Below are 12,500 nucleotides of genomic sequence, written 5' to 3'. Positions count from 1 at the left end.
TTATCTCTCTCTCTCTCTCTGTCTCTCTCTCCCTCTCTCTCTCTCTCTGTCTGTGTCTCTCGCACTCCTTCACTCTGTCTTGCTCTCCCTCTCTCACTTTCTCTCTCTCTCTCCCTCTCCCTCTCTCGTTCAGTCATGCTCTCTCTTACCCTTGACCTGTTTGTGTATTTATTTATTTATACGGATTTGTTGATTCTTATTTTTGCAGTAGGTCATGTCAAGATCATGTCAGCTGTGTATTATTAGATTCCCCTCAATCTGTTTCACAAACTCCTGCCCCCCCTTTCTCTCTAGTGCTTCCTCTCTCTCTTTCTCGACACATACACACACACACACACACACACACACACACACACCCGTACAATCCCTCTCCCGCTCTCCTTCTCATACACACACACAGACACCCCGTCTTGCACTCCGTCTGACCCATGAATTTGTACTTTTCGCTGCGCCGCTCAGCATGACAGTCATGCTGTTGTCCATTACCACCCCCCTCCCCTGCCCCAGACACCCAGTCCCCATTGCCACACCACCCTCTCCCACCCCAAAGGCGACTCAATAAGCCTCTCTTAATTAGCCTGCAAATTGGAGGGATTTAATGCTTCTCTAGACGCCAAAACAGCCACCCACCCCACCCCCACCTCCTCCCTGTTGCATTGTCAGCTCAGTCCTCACCCTGTCTTCCGGAGGTTAGGGCTGCGGCGGCGATCAGTTGATCCAGGATTCAGCGCGGCGGATTGAGCCGCACACCCAACCTCGTGCAGTCCACTCTCCAGGCGTCAGTCTCATGGATGAGCTTAAGCCCCCACTGCACAGTTGTGCTCTCTGGCTAAGGGCGGCAGAATGGTGGCAGAAAATAGCACACGCACACACACACGCACACACACGCACGCACAGATGCACACACACATGCACACACATGCACACACATTCATACCCTTGCACACGCACACTCACCCACTTACACGCGCGGACACACAGACACATGCAAATCCTCTGGTGATGAGGGATTTGACATGAGTCACGCCACTAAAGGGAAAAGAAGAAAAAACAGAACGGCAGCCCAAGTCGACTCTAGAGAAGGCAGCTAATAGATGAGCAGTGCAGCCTTTGAAGGCTGTCTGTCCTTTTGTTTTCTCGTCACGCCAATTTTAATTGGGTTTTAATGACTTTAAATTAATTTATTAATTTGACGACTTCAAACGTGTCAAGAAATAAATACGCATGGTGTCCGATAGAGGGTTGTATTTAAACTTGCATTACGCCACTGTGCTATAGACTATATGGAATTCAGTGTGTTCAGGAAGGATTTGGGGGGGGTGGGGGTGGGGTGGGAGGATGGAGATGTCTTAAGATTGTTGGATCCCCCTTCCCTGCAGAGACTGTGGCGCTAGCCAAGCTGAATGGTTTAGAGTAACGCACACAGCATCAAGTCGGTAAAAGGCATCAGTCAACATGACGAACTGCACGCAGTGTGCCAACATCAGCTTTTAATCAGCGCTGGGGATGAAATGAAGCTGTCTGGACTTCTAAAGGGGGGTTCTCTTTGAACTGGAACAGGAGAGAGGGGGGGCAGTGAGGGTGTCAATATCAACCACCCCAACCTCTCCCACACCTCCCCACTTCGTCTTTGCTTGGGACCCCCAGCTGAGCCTCTTTTCTGTCTTTCTCTCTCTCTTTCTCTTTCTGGGTTTTTACTTCCACTCTGATCCATCCATCATTCAAAGGTCATGTGGCTGAGGGAGTGTCTACTGTAAGTCTGCCCGCAGTGTGTCCACTCCCCCCTTAGCCTCAGTCTTAGCCCCCCACCAGCATCCGCCACCCACTGGTCCAGTGAATTTCTTCAATCTGGCTCTCAACTCAGGTCTCACGCACACACACACACACACACACACACGCGCACGTGTTACACGCAGCTGCATGAGGAACACATGCTGCCCACATACACACGCACACTCACAACACACACACACACAGCCTTACACACACACACAAACACACACACACACACACTCACACACACACACAGAGCCTTACACACACATTTACTAAAACCTCTCCCCCTGCCCCTCCTGCTCCCTTTCTCTACTCGCCTGTATTTTTGCCAGGCTGGCAGTGAGAAGAGCAGCGTTTTTTGCCTCGGCGGTTTGCGGGGCTGGATTACCTTTCCATCAAGGGAAGAATCAAGTGTGAAAAGCAATCTGAGTGTTGGCGCCTGCCTCCGTAGGCCTGCCAGCGGATGCAATTATGACAATGACAGATACATTTCTCTGACCTTATCCCCGCCTGCCATGGATCGCCTCCGACGTTTTATGCCTCGTGCCTCTTTTTTTCCTTTTTTTTGTTTTTAGCGTGTAGTTGAGACCCTGACTTGGGAGATGACTAGGAGAAATGGTTTGACAGATAGATTAACTTTCAACCCCTTGGCCTGTCTCTCTCTGTCTCTTGTTTTCGTAGTCATGCCTTAGTTGCTCTCTCTCTCTCTCTCTCTTTCTCTCTCTCTTTCTCTCTCACACACACACACACACACACACACACACACACTCACTCAATCTCTTGTCTCTTTTCTCTGGGTCAGGTTCTCTGCCAAGGGATGGGTGCTGGACCAGACCAGCATCTTTGCATTGGTGGACGCCTTTGTTCAGCGGTGCAAAGACCTTTTGGAGGTGAGTCTATCCACAAGCACACACCTACAGTATAGTAGCCGATATTCCCCAGTGTCGGGCCAAAGACGGGCGAATAATGGCGTATGGAGGCTAATCGCTTCCCCATTACCTCCTCTGGTGCTTGATCGTGCCTCCACAGGGCCTCTTTTGGGCTACTGTCCATAAGGATCTCTGGCCTCACCTGCTTAGTGGTGCATGAGGTGGTGTCACAGTGGAAGGTGGATTAACTGTGTCTGGTAAGGGCAGTATAGCACCAAAACAACTACGAACAACTAGTCGATATATAAAAAAACAACAGCAACAAACAACTACAACTAACAACTTGTCACTACAAAGTTATGTTGGACTGCACTTGTGCTGCAGTTAACAGATAAAATGATCAGCACACTATCGCATTTCAGTGAATTTGAAGTAGCTGACAGGCTAACATTGTACCCATCAACATCCACAACAGTCCTCCATTAAATTATATTTCAATACAAAACACCGCCTGCTCAAACACAAAATGGATGTGTGTATGTATGTTTTATTACTGTTATTTTTTAGTCAGCCAAGCTTCCTTTTGAGCCAGTGGTGTTTTGAATATGAACGATTAGCATGCTGTCCATGGTAATCCACTATGACAATTGGGCTATTGTTGACATGAAACAACTGTTGCTAAATTAAGTGAACTGCCACTGATCAGATTCATGTCTTACTTCCAAAACACCACAGTATTAAGGAATAGGAAAGTCTACCTTGTGAAGGACTCTTTATTTGTGAGATAGTGTAATGGTTAATATTCCCCGAAGCAAGAAACGGTTACAGCAACTTTTACTTGTTCTGATAACATCTGGTAGGATACTTGAACTTCCTCTGCTTGATCTGGACATGACACTGACATCTAAGGGGAATTATGAGGGAGGCTTAGGACAAGACAGAGGGGCTATTTACGGCTATTTACAGTGGGCAGTGCTTCGACTTGGCCAGCTTCCCTCGCGGTCCGCGCGCGGGATCACGCGACTTTAATTTGTATTTTTCCAGTGATGCTGCAATGACGCTGTAACAACCGGCAGAGGTCTCAAGTGAGCAGGGTGTCTCGTAAAAAGAAATGGAGCTGGAAAACCCTACACAGACTTCACTACAGACTTTAGCAGACTGGTTTAGAAATAATTTAATAGCCAGATATATGCCTGCCCTGCCCTACTAAAGAAATATTTGGTTAACTGCGAGTGAATCCCGTTTGCAGCCGTAGAAGAAACGCAGGACAAATGAAACATTCTGGTTTTCTTAGAGTGCAACGATGATAGACAGACATCATTTGGACAAAATATAGAGCATATTAACCTCCGTTGCTCATCCAAATGCCTTCCTGTTACGTCCTGTTATCAGAGTTACAGGCGATAAACGATTTTTTATGGTCACAAGTTTACTTCATTAGCGTTTATTTTTTTGATTATTAAAGAGTGTTTTTCATTTAAAGGCTTGACTTCGTGCTTATTCAGAAGAGCATTTAGTGCTCTCCCCAATCCCAGACATTCACATTGCATGTTTGTTTGTAATGGATGCAACCGCAAGATATAGGCGCCGATACCGTGGGTGCTCCGTCTCTCGGGCACCTACTGAAAACATCGAGCACCCACGTGTGCCAGCTTACAGTCCCGGCTAAATTTACATTAATTTAAAATCAAACATCGCAGTTTATGTTAAATTCAGCATCTATCATAATGTGATTGGCTATGTTCCTGTCAATCCCCTACTCCATATACTAACCACGAATGAGAGCGTCTCTCGTATGAAAATTCCTGACACTTCCCACCCGAAGGCTTTGTCGGGTCTTCAGCCCCGAATGTTTAAAATGTATATAGCACTGAATATCATTTTAAAAGTAGTCTGACAAAGCTTATTGTTTTGTGACACAGCTAAACACTGGTACCTCAGAACGTCTATAACATAGCCTATGGTCGCAACTCACAAAAGTAAAGCAGATAGAAAGAACTCACGAAAATCTAGCCTACAACACACAGACAGCTTCATGCGCAGTGGAGAGAGCGCGCGCACACAGGTGCTTTATGATTGTTGGCTTCTGATGGTATCTTGCTAATTCACTGAACTGCATTAGGTGACACAAATGGTATTGCCTTTATCTTATAGGCTTGTCTCAGCGACTACCAGGCCTATGGTTTTGAAAAGTCAGATGTTCCCTGACAAAGACATTCGAAAATTAAGAATGTTTATTGACTTGAAAAATACACTAATTTTTGCAAACTCCCTTCATTCAACCCTTGAAGACATCGCGGTCTGGTGCACTATTTAGATCGTTTCTCGTACCATTTCATTTCTCAGAATTACTGTGCACAGTGCACTGACGACTGTAGCAGCCCAAGGTAACCAGTTGTTGTAGATGAAGGACAACCACTTGTTTCAGATAGCCTGGACAACATGTTACCTGGGTGTTGCCTACGTTATTAATTAATGGTAGCCTACAATAGTTAATTGATACGCGTAACATATTAGTTGGCTCAAAGAGTAGGGAATCAGGATGGAGAGAGTCACGCGTGTGTTGCTTTTGCGGGATCGAATCCAGTTTAATGCTAGTTTTCAAAACATATACCTTCTTGAATGCCCTCATACAGACTTACACTACCTCCAGACCGCTGCGCTGCGTTCCACTTACAACCACTTCAGATGATCCAGAACGTCGCTGGCGCCTGGTCTAAACCAACCCAAAGGGCACATGTTACCCGCTGCTCATCCAGCTACACTGGCTACCTATGGCGGCCGCATCAAATTCAAGTCTCTAACGCTTGCCTACAAAGTAGGCTCGGTTCTCTCCCACCTACTTGAATGCCCTCTTACAGACTTACATTACCTCCAGACGCTGCGGCTCCTCTGACGAGCGACGTCTAGCAAGCTCTACCACCCGCACGCTCAAGCCAATCAAACTTTTTTTCTCATCTGTTGTTCCTCGTTGGTGGAACACACTTCCAGTTCCTACAAGGGCAGGGACATCCTTTTCCACTTTCAAAAACTCCTGAAGACCCAGCTCTTTAGAGAACATCTACTCTCATAGCAACACTTACAACAAGTCTTACTGATCCTAGCACTCACCAGCCGTTTTAAACTGACAAGTAACTGTTAAAAACAGCACTCACCGTTAATTATTCTTACTGTACTCTAATGTTCTTTTAAACTGTCCTAAAATTGTGAGAATTGTTCTAAAACTTACTGTTTACCATGTTGTTAGTCGCTTTGGTTAAAAAGCGTCAGCCAAATGTAATGTAATGTAATGTAATGTAATGTAAAGTCTTACTGATCCTAGCACTCACCAGCCGTCTTAAACTGACAAGTAACTGTTAAAAACAGCACTCACTGATGCACTTATTCTTACTGTACTCTAATGTTTTTAAATTGTCCTAAAATTGTTGAGAATTGCTCTAAAACTTAAACTGTTTACCATGTTGTTAGTCGCTTTGGCTAAAAAAGCGTCAACCAAATGTAATGTAATATTTTTTTACCTGTCTTTTGTCCGAGTGGCTGTAATGTAGCCGAGCGCTCATGACGTATGAAAAGCAACTTCAAACCTCCTAAAACAACTTGTTTGTGAATGTCTGACAACTGCTGCAGCGCATGCACGCGCAAGGAAACCAGTAGGTGGAGAAACCAGAAGGCACACAACACCGGAACGATTTTAAGGCTATTTCGCATAGGCTACCCAATGGTGCTATTTCACACTCATAATAGCGACCCCCACTCACCGGGGTTAGGTGGAAGGTGTTAATAGAAGTAGCCTACAGTGGACTAGGGCTGTCAAAATTGCTCAAAAATGACGTTTGAATATCCCCTCTAAAATAAACACATGTATTCGAATACATTGGAATATCTAGGCTATATTATTTGCACATTATGTCAGTGATGCGCATCATGTCATCTGTTTTTAACTTTTTGAATGGTTATTGCTTGACAGAGGGAATCCCAAGCAGCTTTCAGCTATAAGGCTACTTTGAGAACATTTCCTAATTCACCCGACACTGATATTCAAAATGTTGAAACTATTTCGGCATAGCCTATAAGCAGTTTAATTAAAAGTAATGTTAGTTTTAAACAAACAGGCTACTTGGTGAGGCTTGGCCTCACAGATGTGCTCGTGCCTTAAATAGCAATAAAAATCTTCACTGACCGCCCGATTCACGTTGGCTGGGGGGCAGGGGGGGCCATCAGACATTTGTTCCCAAGGGTCTATGAATTGTTAATCCGGCCCTGCCACTAAATCTAACGCAACTTTCCACCTCTGGAGACAGCTTAAAAGAAGTCCTGAGGGACTCCTAACTCACTAAGACCTACTTACTGTAGGCTGCGCAAACCACAGGCCTATTTTTTGGGCAAGCCTGCATTAGAGGCGAGCCTTCTGTTGAAGAATTTTATATAAATCCTGCGCTAACAGTACCTAATCCTCCTACCCCCGCTACCACAGCTGTGGATAGTGTGGCATGCTCACGCTTTATGTCTCCTTCTTGCAAACTAGGCCTATAGCCCAACCATTTACGTCTTCAAAAAATAACAACTATGCCTTCATCTCTTTGGGCTTTATTCAGCATTTTGTTCTTTCACTGGAAATTACTCTTCTACATTTGATGCCTGCTGCATCTTTTCTGTTTGTATTGTTTAGAAAATGTTTGACGTCTTGAGTTAATGCATTAAACATTGTTTGCTGGTAACCAGCCACAAATAGCCTACAGATTCTTGCATGCGTACATTCTCTATTCTTTCCAAAATGTGCCCGTTTTATAGGCTGGCCAAGTGCGTAATTCTGCGGCATAAAGCAGATGTATTTGTTTATTGTACAGAAAAATAAAAATAACCTGTCAAGCAGTCAATAAGTAGGGCAAATTAATATACGAAACCAAAACGTGGGTCATAGTTGTCTAAGCCTCTGCTGTGAGGCCAAACCCATGAACAAAGACGCATTGATATCTGCAATAGAGTTTTTTTGGCGAAACAACACAGCCGAACGTTGCAATAAATACATAGACCATCTGGACAAAGTCATCAACAGAGTCATAGCACTGAAGGGAGAGGAAACTGATGATCTCCCCACGAACCAATGGATGTACACGTTTTCTCCTGTGCCTACAATATTTAATCCAGTGTTTTGTCAAGTTGCAAAATGCTATTCGTTTTAACAAATTTTCATGATAGTATGGTACTATCTTAATTGCTTTATACTCAATACTTGACCAATGGCTATTGCATCTGTTTATTGAAAGTGAGAATGTGGCATGTGATCTACTGTGTAGGCTTCATAAAATAAAATAAACAGATTTCTAATGGCCTTCAAGCTGATCTGGGGTGCGTTTCCCGTATAACTACGGAGGTTAGCTTTTTACTAGGATGCATCGTTCAACTAACCAACATGTAAGTTACGTCTGTTTCCCAAAACTGTCGTACTTACATAGTACTTTGTAAGTTTGGACCATGATAGTTTCCGAACTTCAGTAGTCTGGACTAGGGTGGTTAATGACGTTTAGTAGCACGTGAACGGGCACCTGCACATACTTCTGTGGCACATTGCGTTAAGGCCGGCAGATGACAGCGCAGCACAGTAGTTATCAGTCCCCTGTCCGAGAGTCCGAATCTGGGTTAAGATTTTAACAATATTCACATCGTTGTTTACCTAAGTTTATCTTTTGTGCAGATCAAAATCAGAATCAGCCTTCTTGGCCTGGTTTGCGTAAACTAACAGGGACCCCCTCCATAAAAATCAAAGGCTACATATTCTCAACTGACTCGTCAAAAAGTGCGCACCACCTTATTATTATCTGCAGGTGTGTGACTTTTACTTATGTCCACATGGCTGCAAATTGACTTTTAATTTATGTATTTTCTGGCTTGGGCATTTTAAAATATGGATGTATGGTGGTTAGAAGTGTAAATATCAATTAGAAACCTAAATATATTTATAATTATTAATTTGCAAACAAATAACTGGCGTCAGTGACGTCTTTGACATGAAGATCCCCGGAACTATGCTTCTACTAGCATTCTACCACAGGTCGGGAGGTGTAATTGTAACTACACAACTTTACGATAGTGGTTGCGAACGTTCGTTGCTACTATGGTTTTGGGAAACACTAGCGTGAGTATAGCGATGCATTGGACTATGTAAGTTCCAAATATGAATGTAATTCTCGCGGCATAAAGCAGATGTATTTGTTTATTGTACAGAAAAATAAAAATGACATGTCAAGCAGTCAATTGACTACATTGCAGTCAAGAAGTAGGGAAAATTAATTTATGAAACCAAAACGTGGGTCATAGTTGTCTAAGCCTCTATAGCGTAGCCTGTTAAAAACGTCGCAGAAGCCTACCCAAGGCTACAGATTAATTCTGAACAGTTATATCTCTACTGGCTCAATTATCACACAACTGTTTTGATTTGTGTAGTTGACAATAATGTAGACAGCAAATTTCGATTTCGATTTTCGTTACCACCGTGTAGTCAAGCCTTAAGCCATACCTAAGTAGCCTAAATCGGTAAATCGAGCTTTTTTCAGAAGGGGCGGCAGGCAGAGCGATGTACAGTGGCAGAGCGACGACAGTGGCTGAAAGTAGTACTAAAGCTTCCGCGCGCCGGCTTCCGCCTCGTAATCTTGGCGACTGAAGTGGCCATTTGAAAGCGATGCCCACTGTACTATTTACTCACCCATCCCCACCTCTACCACACTTGGACACACACACACACACACACACTCTCCCAACCTCCGCCACACACACACACACACACACACACACTCCCAACCTCCACCACACACACACACACACACACACACACACACACACACACACACACACACACACACACACAACATTCTAGTAAACATCCTGTCTAAACCTCTCAACAAAAGAAAAAAAAAACCCTGAAAGCATCTAGAGTACAGTGTAGTCTGTGTGTTTTCTCCAAGGTCATTCCCCTGCTATCCCCCAACTCCCCGGCCGATTTATCTCTCTTCCCTCCCGGCTCTCGGAGTTCGTCTCGCAGACGCCGCCAGAGCCTCTGATAGCCTGATCCTGCCCCAGCCTGCCTTTCTGTCTGTGAGACACTGCACTCTGTCTGTTCCCTCCTGCACTCTTCTCTTTAAGCTACCTCTCCTCCCTTGTTCGTTCTGTCTGTATGGTCCTCTTCTCCCTCTTCTATCCCATGCGTTCTCAAGCTCTCTTTTTTCTCTCTCTCTGCCTACACCTCTGTCCCAATTTTTGGTCTGTGTCCCACCTCTCTCTCTCTCTCTCTCTCCCTCTCTCGCTCTCTTTCTCTCTCTCCTAGTTCTTATATCCCCTCCTCTGCAGTGGTCCAGTTTATTGGGCTTGCTCTGTCTCTCTCTGTCTTTATTGCTGCTTTCTGGATGGATTGTCGCTTAATGAGGAGGGATGATGTTTCTCAGTTTGAGACTGCTCTCCTCTCCTCTCTTCTCTTCTCCTCACCCCATCCTCCCCCTCCTTGGCATTTTTTCTGTAATTCTGTAGGGTTCAAACTGTCTTGACTGCGGCCATACTGTGGAAATTAGCATGTCGAAAGACGACCTGGTTCTAGTTGGTTTGTATGCTAACCTCAGTGGAAAAAGCAGAGAGCACAGGCGATTTTTACGTTGCGTTTCTTTGCATTTTGTTGATATAGGTCATTTTTAACTAAAAAACAACACTCCACATACCACACACTTATTTAGCCGTATTTGTTTTATTTTTTATTGAACCGTATTGAATGTTGTGTAGTGTCTCTCAATGTTAGTTTTTCCGAAGGTGTGTCTGTTATGCATTTTACAGTGCAATCGGAAAGTTTTCACACCATTTCAAGTTTTCCACATTTTGTTACTATGTTTTGTTACTACTATGCATCCTGATAAAGTTTTCTTGTCCTTTGGAATTAAAATAGCCCCACATCATCACATACCCTTCACCATACCTAGAGATTGCCATGGCTTTATTTCAGATAGCCTACAGTAATAGCTGGTTTGATTTGCATTGAGAGATGATCTTATGGAAAGTACCCTATGCCAATCGTGAGATATGGTGAAGGGCATGTGCAGACTTGGGGCTAATATAATTCCAAAGGCCAAGGTAACTTTATCAGAATGCATAGTATCCTGGATCCATGAAATAACTGGCCTTTAAAAATAAAAATCTGCCTGCCTCTATGGGAATTTAACTAAGACTTATGCCCCTATGTGTAAGAAAATGAATGCCTAGTTCCCAGACCCCATCTCAATGAGATGAGGTCTGACATTAGCCAGGCTACTGAAACATAACAAAATATAAAAAAATTGAAAGGGTCTGAAAAACGTTCCGGTTGCACTGTATGTAAGACAGAGAGAGCTAGAGCACAAGTATTTCAGTGTGTTCTGAACGCACATGACGGTTTTCTTGAACTGTAGCCACCTGTAACCCCACCTTTTGGGGCCAGCCATGGCCTACTGGTTAGTGCTTCACCCTTGTAACCGAAAGTTTGCCGGTTCGATCCCCGACCAAGTAGGAAAAATGTGGGCAGGGGAAGTGGTTGAGCACTGCTCTCCCATGCCCACATCCATGGCTGAAGTGCCCTTGAGCAAGGCACCTAACCCCTCACTGCTCCCTGAGCGCCGCTGTAGCAGGCAGCTCACTGCTCCGGGTTAGTGTGTGCTTCACCTCACTGTGTGCTGTGTGTGTTTTACTAATTCACAGATTGGGATAAATGCAGAGACCAAATTTCCCTCACGGGATCAATAGAATATACGTATATACTTATATACTTACTTACTTATACCTGCCCTGCCCTCCTATACAGGTGTGTGACTGCCAGCAGCAGTTTGCCCGGCGTGCGGAAGGCCATCAGGTGCCACTGCCCTGCTTCGGCGGGCGCCAGGGGGCAGAGGTGACGCGCCGCCTGCTGGAGATGGAGGCCGCCTTCGACAAGAGCCTCCAGATCCTGCGGTCCGTGCGCAAGGGCATCCTGGACGTCAAGAACACCTCCTGGCACGACGACTACAACAGGTGCCAACCCCCCAGACAACACAGCCCCCCCATCCCCAAGCACTCCATGAACACACCCTGTTTAGTCTCTGTCTCTGCCTCTCCGTCAATCACTCTCCAGCTTTTTTTTCTCACTCTGTCTCTCTCAATTAGCCTAATAATTAGGTTATCCTCAAAATCCTCCATTCAAATACTTAATGAGTCATTAGTAGACCGTGTATAGAGCGAGTGGTTATTTAATAATCAGTTTCGCCCCCTGGCAACGTCAACTTTTATGACTTGATACATCCGATTGATCTGAACGAAAGGCGTTTTTTTTTTTTGAGCCTGTGTGTGTTTCGCCTTTGATCCACTTGCCCTAGTATCCTCCGTGAGTAATCTGAGGGTCCACTTCTCTCTCTGTTTCTGCTTGACTTTCTGATGAAATGTCTCTTCCATTGAGCAGAGCTGCTTTTGATCTGACAGTACTTGACTTTGTTTTTTTATTTTTTTTGTTCTGCCTAAGTGATATCAATGCCAAAATGCAGCTCAGCCGCAACGCACACCATTGGAGAGTTACATATCGAGTTCAACATCTATGGAAAAGCGATTTCTCTTCTTCTGTAGTAAAAGACGCTAGTGCGCGCACAGCCGTGTGCATTTAGACGCTAGGAAACACTCAGTGGGACAAACGTGCACCTGAACACACATATGGATATGGATATGTGCAGATATGTATTGCACACTGTGCACACACACACACACACACACACACACACACACACACACACACACACACACACACACACATAGACACAGATACAGACACAAACTGACAGACAGACAGACAGACAGACAGACAGAGACAGGCAGACA

At 44.7% G+C, this 12,500-nt stretch overlaps 1 protein-coding gene across 1 annotated transcript in view; it reads left to right on the top strand.

Annotated features, from left to right (window-relative positions):
- The window catches only part of dnah2 (dynein, axonemal, heavy chain 2), a 246,312-nt gene that overhangs the window by 31,116 nt on the left and 202,696 nt on the right, over positions 1-12,500 (top strand). Inside the window, 2 exon segments of the mRNA XM_048236061.1 lie at positions 2,579-2,666; positions 11,461-11,666. Coding sequence (XP_048092018.1) covers positions 2,579-2,666; positions 11,461-11,666 — 294 coding nt within the window.

Source organism: Alosa alosa, chromosome 24, assembly GCF_017589495.1.
Source record: "Alosa alosa isolate M-15738 ecotype Scorff River chromosome 24, AALO_Geno_1.1, whole genome shotgun sequence".
Classification (NCBI taxonomy): domain Eukaryota; kingdom Metazoa; phylum Chordata; class Actinopteri; order Clupeiformes; family Clupeidae; genus Alosa; species Alosa alosa.
Note: the sequence above shows the minus strand (reverse complement) of the source record. Positions and strands in the feature narration are given on the sequence as shown.